General features: G+C 39.2%; 1 protein-coding gene across 4 annotated transcripts in view; it reads left to right on the top strand.

The window, feature by feature from the left end:
- LOC308643715 (up-regulator of cell proliferation) overlaps positions 1 to 16833 on the top strand; it is a 54121-nt gene that overhangs the window by 14805 nt on the left and 22483 nt on the right. For 2 of the 4 annotated variants that reach the window (XM_081283800.1, XM_081283801.1), the window contains exon 1: positions 11768 to 11948. The exons of 1 other annotated variant lie outside the window; for it this stretch is intronic. In XM_081283800.1, the coding sequence (XP_081139926.1) occupies positions 11935 to 11948 (14 nt within the window). In that variant the 5' untranslated portion in view covers positions 11768 to 11934. Of the gene's footprint in view, positions 1 to 11767; positions 11949 to 16833 lie in introns of those variants that run through there. One more of the 4 variants, XM_081283802.1, reaches the window with a different exon arrangement.

Consider the following 16833-nt stretch of genomic DNA (forward strand, 5'->3'; position numbering starts at 1 on the left):
GAGTACTAATCCATTCACAATAACCTAAAAAGAAAAGAAAAGAAAAAAAAAAACAACTCAAAACTTTGTAATTAATCTAATGAAGGATGGGACAAAACAGATGTGAAGACCAATGGAATAGAATAGGAGACAAACCTACATAAAAAGAGTTACTTCGTACTAGACAAAGGTATTAGAACATACATAGGAGGAAAGATAGCCTTTTTAATAAATGGTGCAGGGCAAACTGGAAAGTCATATGTAAAAGACCCCTTTCTTGACCTCTGTCTCACACCCTGCACTGAAGTCAACTCAAAGTGGATCAAAGACCTAGGAATTAGACTAGAAACTCTGCAACTGCTAGAATGGGAGAAGATTTTTGCCACCTGTTCCTGAGGACATTAACATCCATAATATATAAAAAACTCAAAAAAACACCAAAAAATTTTGATAAATGGACAAAAAAACTAAATAGACAATTCTCAAAAGAAGAAATACAAATGGCCATATATTTACATGAAAAAATACTCAACATCTTTAACAATTAGGGAAATGCAAAAACAAAACTACACTGAGATTTCATCTTACTTCAATCAGAATGGCAATAATGAGGAATAAAAATAATAAGTGTTGGTGAGGATGTATGGAAAAGATATATTCATACATAGTTATTAGGACTGCGAATTAGCGCAAACAATCTGGAAAAACAGTATAGAGATTCTTCAAAAAACTAGAAATGAAACAACCTATGACCCAGCTATCCCACTCTTCAGTATATATCCAAAAGATCTAAAATCAGCATACTAGCTGGGCACGGTGGCACAAGCCTATGATCCCAGCAACTCAGGAATCTGAAACAGTAAGATCATGAGTTCAAAGCCAGCCTCAGTAACTTAATGAGGCCCTAAGCAACTTAGTGAGACCCTGTCTCAAAATAAAAAGTAAAATGGGCATGGGATGTGGCTGAGTGGGTAAGTGCACCTGGGTTCAATCCCTGGTACCCAAAAATAAATAGATTAAAAGAAAAATAAAATCAGCATACTATAGAGACACAGCCACATCAGTGTTTATAGCAGCAGAATTCACAATAGCCAAGCTATGGGATCAACTTAGGTACCCTTCAACAGATAAATGGATTAGGAAAATGTGCTACATGTACACAATGGAGTATTACTTAGCCATACAGAAGAATGAAATTATGACGTTTGCTGGAAAATGGATGAAACTGGAGACTTTCATGCTAAGTGAAATAAACCAGACCCAAGAAGTCAAAATTTGAATGTTTTCTCTGATATGCAGAAGCTAGTCCAAATAAAAAGGGTTAAAAGCAGGGGGGAGATCCAAGATAGTTGACTGGAAGGAGGTTGCATTCCTTGTTGCTCCGTGACTTGAGATTCAAACAGAGGAACTGACTTCCTTAACATGACTCCTAAAGCACAACAAATAAAACCAAAAATCAACAAGTGTTTTTTCTCTACAAAGCAGTTGTTGCCACCCACTGATCCCCTGCTGTTTACCTACTCTTTGTCTGCCATGATCACCCACTGTCTACCAGCATATCACCTGCCTTTTGAGCATAGATTGCTCATGACTATTGCCTATTGTCAGCCATTTTCCCATTACCTGCCTCTTACCTGCCTGCAGCCCGATGAGCACTTTCGGATCCCAACGTGCACCTGTGGATAACCTGCCATGAGCTTGCCCACTGCCCTCTGCTGCCTGGAAGTCCACTGTCACAGTACCTGCAGGTTACATGTGGCTGCCACCATTTTGGGACACTGGCCAGGGCCTGCAGGTTTGCAGCAGTCTGGGGGCGTGGCCACCTCAGTCTGGGGACACCAACCAGGGCCTGGAGATATGTAGTCAGGATACCTGCAAGTCTGGTTGCACCTGAGGTCTTTCTGCTGGGTGTGCTAGTGGCCACCATCTGGCTGCTTTTTGGTAAGGTCGCTCTTTTGTGTGAATGCATCCCTGGTGGTCTCTCTGCAAGTTGAAATGGCATTGAGATCTTGGGACTGCAGCAAGGCAGACCCTGGGGAATCTGACAACAGGTCCGTCAGATTGTAGTTGGGCTTGAATGGGCCAGTCTGGGTCTAGCAAGCCTTGTGGAAAGCTGGAGACTAGGGGCAGTTCCTTGGGGGGAGCTCAGGTTGGAGAAACTGGAGAAAACCAGACTCTTTCCAGCTCATTGAGTCTTGAAGTACTCAGGGACAGAAGAGGCTGGCTACAACAGGTGGGTATCCTGAAAGAGGGTGTGAGAGCATCTTTCTATCAGCTTACCCACCCAACCAGTCAGGCACCCACCAGACTGGAGCTATCATTAAACTTCAGACAACCCCAATAAGTGGAGAAAGGAAGCTGAGAAAAATTTTTAAAGTCAACAGAAGATATCATTCAATTACATCGAGACTTTCCTTTTTTTTCTTTTGCACTCTCATATCTCTACCATCTTTGAATCCAATATCTTTCATGCATCAATTTATTGAGGGATGGGATGTCTGAATAGTATACTACAGTTTTGTTGTGTATCCTTATATTTTTACTTTTTTAATATTTATTTTTTAGTTTTAAGTGGACACAATATCTTTATTTTATATTTATGTAGTGTTGAGAATAGAATCCAGTGCCTTATGCATGCTAGGCGAGTGCGCTACCACTTGAGCCACATCCCCAGCCCTTTACTTTTTTTTTTTTATCTGTATATATTTTTTCTCTCACCTGTCTCCCTGGATTCTCTGCTCACTTCTTTCATACTAATAGCCAACCTCTTAATTCCTCCTTTCTCTTACTATAAATTTTTACCTCTATCTTCTCTCCTTCTCCCTCAAAAACATCACATCTTACACTACTTATGTTCCCTCATGTCTATCACACTACTTATGTTCATCATTAGAAACGGTAAACCTTTTTAGCAAACTTGCTGTTTATCTTGTTGATAATAATTGAACACATCATTTCTGTTTATGGCGGAAAAAACTGTAGATGTCTTGATAGGAGCTATTTAGTTTAAAGGTGTATATTGTTTGCATTGGGTACTGTTCATATTAGTTTCTCCTTAAAGATGAGATACTGGAAGCCTTCAGGAACACTATAAGACTATAGGGTAGAAACTATTCTGCCTCAGATCCATACCACTAAATGGGAAGACACACAAACAACATGAAAAAAAAAAAAAAAAACCAAGGGAACAAAGTGCCTCAAACAAACCAAGATGTTTCAACAATAGAATCAATAGACAACACAGTAGAGGAAATGTCAGAGAAGGAGTTTAGAAGATACGTAGGCTGATTTTCAAAATAAAGCATGGTATCAGAGAGAAAAATATAAGAAGTGAAAGATCACTTCAATAAAGAGGCAAAGATTATAAAAAGGAAACAAGCAGAAATACTTGAAATGAAGGAAACAAAAAACCAAATTAAAGTTTCAGTGGAAAGTATCATCAACAGACTAGACCACTTGGAAGACAGAACCTCAGGCAATGAAGACAAAATATACACTCTTGAAAATAAAGTCAACTGCACAGAGAAGATGGTAAGAAACCATGAAAAGAACTTCCAAGAAATATGGGATATCATGAAAAGACCAAATTTAAGATTTATCAGAATAGATTAAGGCCTGGAGGTACAAACCAAAGGAATACACAATCTTTTTAAAGACATAATATTAGAAAATTTCCCAAATTTAAAGAATGAAATGAAAAATCAAGTACAAGAGGCTTACATGACACCAAATATACAAAGTTACAGCAGACCCACATCAAGGTACATTATACTGAAAATGACTAGCATATAGAATAATGATAGAATTTTTAAAAAGGATATGAGAGAAAAAAACTCAAATTACATATAAGGAGAAACCAATTTGGATTTCAGCTGATTTTTCAACCCAGACCCTCAATGCCAGGAGGCCCTGGAATAACATATATCAAGCTCTGAAAGAAAATGAATGCCAGCCAAGAAAACTATACCCAGCAAAATTAAGCTTCAGATTTGAAGATGAAATAAAAACCTTCCATGATAAACAAACGTTAAAAGAATTCACAACTAAAAAGCCTGCACTACAGAACATTCTCAGCAAAATATTGTATGAGGAGAAATTGAAAAAAAATTCAAAAACACTGAAAACTAACAAAGGGAGGAGCTACACAAAGGAGAGGTCAATCAAAGGAGAAACTAAGTCACATTAAAAAACAAAAATAAACCAAAATGACTGGGAATACAAAACATAATAATAATCTGAAAGTTAATGGCCTAAACTCATCATTCAAAAGAGAGACTGGCAGATTGGATTAAAAAAAGTAAACAATATGCTGTCTCCAAGAGATTCACTTCCTAGGAAAAGACATTCACAGACTGAAGGTGAAAGGTTGGGAAAAAACATATCACTCACATGGACTGTGTAAACAAGCAGGGGTTTCTATCCTCATAAAGTGGAAGTGGGACTCTAAGTGAACTCACAAAGTGGACTACAAACCAGAGTTAGTCAGAAGGGATAAAGAAGGACATCTCATACTGCTTAAAAAAATCATACATCAACAAGATATAATGATAATGAATTTTTATGTCCCCCAAAATGGAGCATCTAAGTATATCAAACAAACCTTTCTCAATTTCAAGAACCAAATGGACCACAACACAATAATACTGGGTAACTTCAACACACCTTTGTCACCACTGGATAGATCTTCCAAACAAAAACTAAACAAACTATAGAACTAAATAATACAATCAATGACTTAGACTTAATGGACATATATAGAGTATTTCATCCATCATTGAGCAATACACCTTCTTAGCAGCACATGGGTCCTTCTCTAAAATAGACCATATGTCATGCCACAAAGCACCTCTCAGAAAAAAAAAATAGAGGTATTACCTGCATTCTATCAGATCATAATGGAATAAAATTAGAAATCAATGGTAAAATAAAAAATAAAAGCTACTCCAACTCCTGGAGACTAAATAATATGCTATTGAATGAACAATAGATAGCAGAAGACATCAGGGAGGAGATAGAACAATTATTAGAGGTAAATGAGAACACTGATAAGACATCAAAATCTCTGGGACACTATGAAAGTACTAAGAAGAAAGTTCATTGCATTGAGCTCATTTGTTAAGAAGAATAAAAAGTCAAAAAATAAATGTGTAACTCAAAGCCTTAGAAAAATAAGACCAAAAGTAGTAGAAGACAGGAAATAATTAAAATGAGCTGAAATCAAAGAAACTGAAACTAAAGAAACAATTAAAAATTGGTAAAACAAAAAGTTGGTTCTTTGAAAAAATATAAATAAAGTTGATAAACCCTTAGCCATGCTTCAATCTAATGTATGAAATATGATATGTCAAGAGCTTTGTAATGTTGTGAACAACCAATAAAAAAAAATAAACCCTTAGCCATGCTAATGAAGATAAGGAGAGAGAAAACTCAAATTACTAAAATTCTTGATGAAACAGGAATTATCACAATGGACACTATTGAAATACAGAAGATAATTAAAACTATTTTGAAAATTTATACTCCAATAAAATAGAAAATCTCAAAGACACTGACAAATTTCTAGAGACATATGATCTACCCAAACTGAATCAGGACATACACAATTTAAACATCAATTTCAAGCAGTGAGTGGAAGACACCATCAAAAGCCTACCAACCAAGAAAAGCCCGGACCAGATGGTTTCTCTGTCAAGTTCTAGAAGACCGTCAAAGAAGAACTAATATCAATACTCCTCAAATTATTCCATGAAATAGAAAAGGAGGGAACCCTCATTCTATGAGGCTAATATCACCCTGATACCAAAACCAGACAAAGATATATCAAGGAAAGAAAACTTTAGACCAATATCCCTGATAAACATAGACACAAAAATTCTCAATAAAATTCTGGCAAATCATATACAAAATCATTAAAATGATAGTGCACCACGATCAAATGAGGTTTATCCCAGGGGTGCAAGGTTGGTTCAACATACAGAAATCAATAAACATTATATCAATAGACTTAAAGACAAGAATCATATGATTATCTCAATAGATTCAGAAAAAGCATCTGACAAAATACAGCACATCTTCATGTTCAAAACACTAGAAAAACTAGGGATAATAGAAACATACCTCAACATTGTAAAAGCTATTGATGCTAAGCCCAAGGCCAACATCATTCTAAATGGAGAAAAATTGAAAGCATTCCCTCTAAAAACTGGAACAAGACAGGGATGCCCTCTTTCACCACTTCTATTCAACATGGTCCTTAAAACTCTAGCCAGAGCAATCAGAGGAAAGAAATTACAAATAGGAAAATAAGAACTCAAAACTATTGCTGTTTGCCAAGGACATGATTCTATATTTAGAAGATCCAAAAAATTCCACCAGAAAACTTCTAGAACTAATAAATGAATTCAGTAAAGTAGCAGGATATAAAATCAATACCCATAAATCAAATGCATTTCTATACATAAGCAATGGATCCACTGCAAGAGAAATTAGGAAAACTACCCCATTTATGATAGTATAAAAAAATTGGGAATCAATCAAACAAGAAAGGTGAAAGCCTACCAACCAAGAAGCTGGTTGGTAGACTCTCACCCTGTACAATGAAAACTACAGAACACTAAAGAAATTGAAGAAGACCTTAGACGATAGAAAGATCTCCCATGCTCTTGGATAACAGAAATAATATTGTCAAAATGGCCATACTACCAAAACTGTTATACAGATTTAATGCAATTCCTACTAAAATCCCAATGACATTCTTCATAGAACTAGAAAAAGCAATCATGAAATTCATTTGGAAAACTAATAAGAGACCCAGACTAGCCAAAGCAATCCTTAGCAAGAAGAGTGAAGCAGGAGGTATCACAATACCAGACCTCAAACTATGCTACAGAGCAATAGTAACAAAAACACCATGGTATTGGTACCAAAATAGACATGTAGACCAATGGTACAAAATAGAAGACACAGAGACAAACTCACATAAATACAGTTATCTCATACTAGACAAAGGTGCCGAAAACATACATTGGAGAAAAGATAACCTCTTCAACAAATGGTGCTGGGAAAACTGGAAATCCATATGTAGCAAAATGAAATTAAACCTCTATCTCTTACCCTGAACAAAAAATTAACTCAAAGTGGATCAAAGACTTATGCACTAGAACAGAGAACTTAGGCCTAATAGAAGACAAATTGGACCCAAATCTTCATCATGTCGGCTTAGGATCTGACTTCCCTAACAAGTCTTCTAAACCACAAGGAGTAAAATTATGAATCAATAAATAGGATGTATTCAAACTAAAAAAGTTTCTTCTCAGCAAAGGAAACAATCAATAACATGAAGAGAGAGCCTACAGAATGGGAGAAAATCTTTACCATATACACCTCAGGTAGAGCACTAATCTCCAGGATATATAAAGAATTCAAAAAACTTAACACCAAAAAACCAAATAACCCAATCAATAAATGGGCTAAGGAACTGAACAGACACTTCACAGAAGAAGATATACAATCAATCCACAAACACATGAAAAAATGTTCATCATCTCCAGCAATTAGAGAAATGCAAATCAAAACTAACTATAAAATTTCATCTCACTCCAGTCAGAACAGAAATTATCAAGAATATAAAAACAATAAATGTTGATGAAGATGTAGGGAAAAAGGTACACTTATACCTTGCTGGTGGGACTACAAACTGGTGCAACCATTATGGAAAGCATTATGGAGATTCCTCAGAAAACTTGGAATGGAACCACGATTTGACCCAACTATCTCACTCCTCGGTTTATACCCAAAGGACTTAAAATCAGCATACTACAGTGATGCAACCACCTCAATGTTTACAGCAGCTCAATTCACAATAGCTAAATTATGGAACCAATCTAGATGCCCTTCAACAGATGAATGGGTAAAGAAAATGTGGTACCAGTTTTCTTCAGTTATTAGGTATCAAGTCAGTAACATCCCTTTTGCTGCCCATGTGGGAGGGTATGGCAGTTCCTATTGTATTTGCATAGATAATTCCTAGGTTTTGTATGTGGAAGACAAACTGTAGATGATTGGTTCACGCCATGTGAACCAGGTCTGAGACAACTACTGTGAACTGACCTTGTGGCCTTTATTACCTGTTACTGGTGTGGAAATGTTGAGTAAAGTGCTGATATTCAGGATTCTGATGTTAGAAGAAAACGGGAAGTTGCTTTGGACAATTCTATGGTTTTATACTGTATCACTTCAATTGTGGTAGCTGATTCTTGCCATTTGCCTGAAATCAGATTGGGACTAAATATTCTATTAGCTAATGAGTAATGTCAGAAAATTTTTGTTTTATTTTGGGAACTCTGCATATTGAATTCATTTTACACCTGGGTTGTAATCACACATATTGATCAGCCATGTGATAATACTTAAGACAAGTGCATGTTAAATGTTTATCAGAATATTAACATTGCTGGATTATTTTAGAAATCACAAAATTCATCCAAGAAGATGAATGTTTTTATTTTCCCCCATTACATGGCCAAAAGTGTTTGGGCTTTCATGATTCACATATAACAACTGTTAGGAGGTAGATAATTGTCCATTTCCCCTGGGAATTCGGAATTTCTAATTAAATTTACAAGGACTTTTTTTTTCTTTTGTGGTAAAACAGCTTCCTTTAAAACTAAACAATTTGGCTTCAACTTGGTTTTGTGTTCCATTTTGTAGTATACGCATTGATGAAGGCACTACTTAGGTACTAAGGCTAGATTAGGATCTTCTGAACAATGTACAGGCCTAGATTCGATAAAACCATTTTTTAAGTTATATGTTCACTGGCTACTAGCCATGGGGAAAAAATCATAATCCTACCTAACAAGTATATTATATGCTTCACATCACTGTATTTTGTTCATTACAGTATACTGTATCTTGAAGATTAAGTGGCACTTGGTCACTATATGTCAAAATCCACATTTTTTTATAGCAGTTGTACTGATCCCTTGCATCTTGAGTCTTGCTAGAGCTGGAAGTCCTGTTGAATGAAGAAGTACTTTTGATGCTGTGTAGCCAATTGAAAAATACAACATCTGAGACGTTCTCTTCAAGAGAAAAACATTTATTAAGGGAAAATTGCCAATAACCTGTTGATTGAAGAACATAATTAGTATGTCCCTTATAGGGCATCGGGGATGTTTCCTTTTTCAGGTTTATCAATCTAGGGTTGTTAAACTTTAAAAGTAACCTCAGATTTTTAGAGAAAACTTTGAAATGAAGACTCCCTCTAGCTGGAGGAATGACTTACTAAACGTCCTTGCTAATTATTTTTCCTCTATTACAAGCAAGTAAAAAGTGGATGTAATATTTTAAAAAGCTGTGCACAGCTTCTCTGTAAGTTACCCTGCCATAGATCACAGAGGGTGGGAGTTGGCTCTGTTTACAAAGATTGGACAGAATCTGGTCAAATTGAATTATAGTATGGGGTTGAGAATAACTTAGGAAACAAGTGTTTTCCACAGTGTTGTGAAAGGAAGGCAGATGGTCTTTTGCTCCCTTTGTGATGGAATAAATAAAGTAAGATTTCTGTTTCTAAAAAAAAAAAAGAAAATGTGGTACATATACACAGTGGAATATTACTCAGCCTGAAAGAAAAATGAAATTATGGCATTTGCAAGTAAATGGATGGAACTAGAGAACATTATGCTAAGTGAAATAAGCCAATCCCCAAAAGTCAAAGGCCGAAGGTGTTCTCTGATAAGTGAATGCTGATCCATAGTGGGGAGACAGGTAGGAAAGAAGGAAGGAATTTGGGATTGTTCAGAGAGGAGTGAGGGGAGGGGTGGGGCTGTGGGGATGGGAAAGTCTGTAGTATAAGTCAGACAATATTACCCTATATACATGTAATGACTACACTATTGGTGTGACTCTGCACCACATACAGCCAGAGGAATGAGAAGAAGTTGTGCTCCATTTGTGTACAATGTGTCAAAAAGCATTCTACTCATGTATAACTAATTAGAACAAATTAAAAAAATAGAAGGGAAAAAGAGGGAAAGGAAAAGGGTGGGGGGGAAGGTTTGGGGGAGGAAAAGGGTGAGTGGGAAGGATTCTATCAAAGTAGAAGAAAGATCAGTGGACTAGATGAAGGGGATTGAGAGGGAGGGAAAAAGGTTGGGATAAGGGAAGAACAGTGGAGTGAATGTGACCTAACTTTTCCTATGTACTTTTAGTGAGACAGGTCTCATTAAATTGTCTAGGCTAACCTCAAAATAGGAAAAGAGAAAGTTTTGAGGTTGGCCTGGACAATTTAGCGAGACCTGTCTCAAAAAAATAAATAAACATAATAAAAATCTGTTGGGGCTTGGGCTTGTAGCTTAGTAGTAGAGTGCTTGCCTAGCACATTTGAAGCACTGGGTTAGATCCTTAGCACCACATTAAAAAAATAAATGAATAAAGGTATTGTCTCCATCTACAACTAAAAATATTATAAACAAAAATAATTGTTGGTTTCCAAAATATTAAGTAATACAGGACTGGGGATGTAGCTCCATGGTAAATCACTTGCCTAGCATGCACAATGTCCTGGGTTCTGGGGATTGAACCTAGGTTCAGGCCTAGTGGTCAAATGATTTTTAGAAAACAACTTCCTTGTCAGGTGTAGTGGCACATACCTGTAATCCCAGCCACTCAGGGGACTGAAGCAAGAGACTCACAAATTCAAGGCCAGCCTCTTCAATTTAGGCAGACCCTGTCTCAGAAATAAAAAGGGCTTGGGAATGTGGCTCAGTAGTAGAGGGCCTCTAGATTCAATCTCCAATACCACAAAAATCAAACAAATAAATACAAATAAAATTAATCTGACCTCCAGCGGCAATCATTACTGCCTTAAATCAAATCCATTTAGGATTGCCCACTCCCCAAACTCTTCCTCACTGTATCTATCCCTAATCTGGGTCCCCAAAATCCCTCTAGCTTTGTTTCAGCTCCCATTTACAGATCATTAATTGTCCTCTGAACTTAGTGGTTGCTACCACTTAAAATGGTAGCAACTGTGAGCTACTATTTTATTGAAGAGGACAAGGCTAAGAAACATTGAATGGATTCTCCCAGGACAGAATGAAACCTTGTACCAGGCAACACAGTAATCCCATACAAATATGAACTCATTTAATCCTCAAAGAGAAGATAGGACATAATACCCCTGTTTTTCAAAGGAGGAATTGTGGCCCCGGAGAAGTTCTAGCTCCTAATTATTAATGGATCTCAGATTCCAATCCAGGTATTCTGGCTCCAGAAGACTTTTAAACACTGCTTTGCTGTCTTGTATACTTCATAAAATAAATAATAATAATTTTTAATAATATTTAATGTGACAACGCAGAAAATGCTGAGGTTCAAAATTTTATCTGTCCAAATACTCATAGCTTGTGGGTGAGGGTGTAAAAAACCCCACTGCTGGAGTTCCAGGTTCATTATAGTGCTTATTAATACAATATAAAGAATATTCGTTAGAGCTTCACAGTGTGAATTTACGTCTTTTGCAAGGGTTAACAGGCCAGAAACACGTTCAAAAACAGCCCTGCAAGTTAGAAGTAGAAAGTTGTTGGTTTGCTTAATAACAATAACAGAGATTCGGAAAAAAGGCTTTTCTTAGTAAATTAAACTCAAAACGCAGAAGTGTAGATTTCCCCCAGGTCCTGGAGCCAGTTCATGGCCTGGGACAGGTCCTCAGGCAGGTTTGGCACCGAAGGTGCAGCCTGGCACCTTAGGGCCGGGACAGAGCGGGTGGGAGGCAGTAGGGTGGGGCTGTGCTGGCCCAGGCTCACTCTCCGCACCTCGCCAGTCGCCGCCTGCCCTCCGCCCGGAGCCCCGCGCGATGCGGAGCGGGGCGGGCGCGGCTTCGAGGCCCCTCCCCGGCGCCCGCCGCGGCCGTGCGAGCAGCGGAGGAGGCGGGAGCGTGAGGCCTCAGCGTTCATGGCGTCTCCCGGGTGAGTGCCGCCTTGGGCCGCGCCGCCACCTCGCGCGGGGCGCTGGCCCAGCGGGGGCCGGGCCCCGAGCTACCGGTGTTTTGTACCCACGTCCTGACTTGGCCTCGGACGCGGCCCCGGCGTTCCTTCCTTCCAGGTCCGCGGCCCGCGGCCGCGGCCTCCCCGCCGACCTTGGGCGTACGCGGCCGGGCCAGAGTCGCGGCGCCGGGTCGGGGTGGGGGTGACCAGAATAGCTGCGGGCAGGGGTCGGAGCACTAGGCCTGAGGGTCTGGGTGACGTGGAAAGGGTTTGGTACTGGGGTCGCGTCGGAGAATCGGGATGCGGGTCTTCTCAGAGGCCTCGGGGAGGCTCACCCGCCCCTGGCGTCTGCGTTTCTGGCGTTTGAACTTGATTGCGTTGGAAGCTGAGGTTCGGTGTCGCTGTCGTTAGGATGTTCCTCGGGTGTCCCAGGATGGCAGGGCAGACAGACAGCCCTATCCTTGCCCAGAGCTGAAAAGCCGGCCTGGCGTCTCATCCGTCCAGCCGGTACCCACCGGCCTGCTTAGGGTGGTTGATATTATTCTCATATTACCTTTTTATTTATTTTTGTTTGTTTAAAAATGTTCTTTCTTTTAGGAAATGATGGTGACACATATAGTTTGTAATTTTTTTGGCACTTGAGAAAATAAAACTCAAAATTAATTATTACCTTTTTGATAGTTTTGCTGGACATGAAATCTGAGATTGGCATTTAATCAAACACCTTCATTTTACAGAGGCAGAAAATTAGTCTCAAGGTCATCCCATTAGTTGGTAAAATTCTTCTTTGACTATTGCCAGTCATTCAGAGGGTCTTAGACCCAGTAGCAATGGTAGCAATTCATGTTATACATCTTTACAGTGCACTGTAAAGGTGTGTTTGAGAAATGACCCACAGCCTTCTGTGTTATACATCTTTACAGCTGCTGGGAGACCTGTAGGTTGAAGATGGGGATGCTGTGTCTGTTACAAATGAGACCTGAGCTAGACTGAGTAATTTGGCTCAGTCCAGTGGCCTGCATGAAGCAAGCTGAACTTGAATCTAGGCCTACAGACTCTAGCTGCAGGCCCACTGTTTTTCTAGGCTTGGGAGCAGCAATCACTACTGGGACCTGGCCTTTTCACTGCCAGCTCTGTACCCAGTACTTTGAGCTCATAAATAGAATAAGCAGTGGCCCATCCCTAGGAAGGCCAGGTTGATTGACTCAGGGGTTCAAGGTCCCTCTGCATTCCTGTCCCACTTGTCAAGAAAGTGCAAGGCAGGGCCTCCTGGAGTCAGCATGTGGGTGACTGAGCCTGTGTAGAATTGTCATGAAGCTTTGAAAAAATCATGGTGCACTTGGTTCCTAAGCACACTACTTTTTAGACTTGGGTCAGAGGATAACAATGTTGGGCTGGTAATTCTGTGAGCCAGTTGGGCCTAAACTGTGTCCCTGTTGTAAGTGACATTCAATATGTGTGGTTCGAGCTATTTGTAAGTGACCCAGAAGCTGCAGTGTGTAGTAATTTTTAATTTTATGAGGAGTATACATTGCAAAACTGAGGTCACAAAACCTTTAGTATTCTTCATTTTGTTTTATGGAGGAAAACTATGTGCTTATTACTGGATATACAATGCACATCTCTTACAAATGAGACCTGAGCTAGACTGAGTAATTTGGCTCAGTCCAGTGGCCTGCATGAAGCACATCTCCGGACATGACTCCCAAGTGTCTCCTTATAGGAGACAGTGTTTCCTGAGACTCCTGGCCTGTCTTAGTCAGCTGATTACAATCATCAAACCTACTACAGTAGGTGTTGGGGGAAGCAAATCCAGAAATATAGGGCAGAGGTAGGAGAAAAGTTGAATTCTGACTGAAGTGTTTATGCAGGGGTTTCCAAATCCATTGTTTTTTATTGATAGGGTCCATGAGAGAGCTAATAAAGAAAGAAGAAATCTTAAGCATTTTTGCAGAGCTTTTGAATGTGTCAGGCATTGTGTTAAAGAAAAAGGTGTGTTTGAGAAATGACCCACAGCCTTTTGTGTGGAGACAAGGCCAGAGGAGGTGGCAGGGCCAGACTCTGGGCTCATTATCTTACTAATTGCTGAAGGGACTTTCTTGCCCATATTGTCGTCCTGTTGAGCTCTGGGAGAAACCATGTGAAGCAATATGGAGTAGGAAGAGGGGCAGAAAACACATAATGCTCACCTCCCCTGCCACCAGCTAGCCTTTTCTGAACACATAACACTCACCCAGCTCCCACCATTCCAGTTCCTTATCTGCCCTTCCCTGCCCTTTCTACAACTGCCTAAATCTCCTTTCCTTGCCTTGCTTAACATTGCCTTCTCTGCTTGCTTTTTCATTGTTGGTGTTTCCTTGGGTTCTGTGATCTGTTTTTATTTCTCTCTCTTTTTTTAAGTGGTACTGTGGATTGAACTCAGGGCTCAGGGACATTCTACCACTGAGCTTCATCCCTAACCCTTTTTTTATTTTGACACAGAGTCTTGCTCAGTTACCCAGGCTATCTTCAAACTATGCTCCTCCTCCCTCAACCTTCTGTGTTTTAGAGATTACAGCTGTGTGCCACCATGCTTAGCCTATTTCTGTAGCTTTAACTGTTGGTCCATGATTTATAGGTGGGTTTCTGGGGTTGTTCCTGTGTTCCCTGAAATTGTGTGTAGTGTTAGGTATGGTGTATATTTTTCCTGGAAGCTTCTTTGGCTTTCATCAGATTCTCAAAGGTGTTCTTATCCCTAACAATCCCTAACCATCCATCCTGAATTCCCAGATTTTCATTTCTATCTGTGCACTAGATATATCTCCTCAAGTTCCTTTAATAAACCTGGGTTACCTATACAAAGTATATACATTTTTCAGATTATATTGGTAGATAATTTGAGTAACATAAAATGTATAAGACAGAAAATAAAAATCAAATGTAATCCAGGTTTCTGTAGACCATTACCCCTTTTTCTTCCCCCTGTGGTACTGAGGATCAAACCTAGGGCCCTTCACCCCTGAGCTACATCCCCAGCTCTCTTTAAATTTTGTATTTAGAGACAGTTTCGCTAAGTTGTCAAGATTGGCCTCAAACTTGTGATCCTTTTGCCTCAGCCTCTCAAGTCACTGGGACTATAGGTGTGCACTACTGCTCGTGACTATACCACCACTCTTAAATTACTGGTGTATAGGAGCTGGGATTGTGGCTCAGTGGCAGAGTGCTTGCCTCACACATGTGAGGCACTGGGTTCAAGCCTCAGCACTACATAAAAATAAATAAACAAAATAAAGATATTGTGTCCATGTATAACTATATCTGTGTAGGAGTCATTGAAAGATCCTAAGCAAATGCCTGAAACAGTGGCTAATATAAAATTCTATGTTTTTTTCGTACATACCTATGAAAAAGTTTAATTTGTGATCAAGATTAATTTATGAACTAGGCACAATAAGAGATTAAGAACAATAACAATAAAATAGATCATTTGTAATAATATACTAGAATAAAAGTTTGTGACTTGGGACCATTATTAAATGAAGTAAGGGTTATTGAACACAAGCTGTGACATAGCTGATCTGATAAATGACTACTAAATGACTGATGGGTAGTGTATAGATCATGGATACACTGGGAAAAAAGATGATTCATGTCCTGGGTGTGACAGGGCTGGACAGCAGATTTCATCATGCTATTAGAATAGCACAAAATTTAAAACTTAGGAATTATTTATTTCTGGAATTTTCTATGTAACATTTCTAGACTGCAAATGACCATGGATAACTGATGCTGTGGAAAGCAAAACTAGGGATAAGAGAGAACTACTGTATTTTTAAATATTCTGTTAATCTTAGAGAGACAGCCTTACAGAAATAAGAGTCCTTCTCTGTTCCCCATCTGTGGTTGGACTACCTGACAGACTTTTCCTTTGCATTTACATATCATGTTTTTTCTTTACTCTGTTTTTATGTAAGTGCTATCATACTGTTCTGCAGCTTGCTTTATTCACTCAACAGTATGCCTTGAAGTTCTTTTAATGTCAGAACAAGAAACAGATCTACCTAATTGTTGACAGTTATATAATATTCTGTGGCATGGTTATATTATTTAGTTAAGAATATTTACAATTTTGTCTAATGCTGCCCATCCTCTGTCTCCCTCTAGACATCTGTAGCAGATGCAGAGAATTGGACTTTGTGGTCAGAGATCTTGCCTGTTTTTAAATTGCCACTAACAAATTATCTCTAAAACTGTACCACTTTCCCCTTTACCACCAGATTTTTTTAAGGGTTCTTCATACCTCCCTATACATGACATTTTCATTCACCCATTCTCTAGAAACCTCATCCCAGTCCAATTTGTTTGATCTGATTGGTAATATCAAGTTCTAATCAACCGCATTCCACCAGTAACATTTGATCCACATAAATGAACTTATACTGCTCAACTTCTCATTTGCAGAAAATATGGTCATTGTTACACTGAAATTTTCCCACACATGGAATGAGGCCTGTCTGGGAAGGAAGGAGCTCAGGCTGAGGAAAGAGGAGAAGATGTGGGAGTGTCAAAGATGTCAAGTTCAGGGGAGGAAGCTTGGGCGGAGGAAGCTTGGGCTCTGAGTGGAGCTGGGGAGAAGTAAGACTCATGGTAGTAGATGAGGGAACTGATTGAATTCAAGACTGTGTGAAGCCATCACTGGACATAAACCCAAAGCCAGTGGTTCTCTGTAGACCCAGAGCCAGTGCCTGAGGAGGGAGGGTACCTGAACTGAGCCCATCTCCCTTCCTCTTACCTTTTTCTTCCTTTTCTCCTCTTTCCTCTCTTTCACTCACTCCTTCCCTTGTTATTTCCCCTCTCCTCTTTCCTCCCCTCCCCTTCTTTTTCTTCT

The sequence above is a fragment of the Spermophilus citellus genome (genome assembly GCF_964194105.1).
Source record: "Spermophilus citellus genome assembly, chromosome: 3".
Lineage (NCBI taxonomy): Eukaryota > Metazoa > Chordata > Mammalia > Rodentia > Sciuridae > Spermophilus > Spermophilus citellus.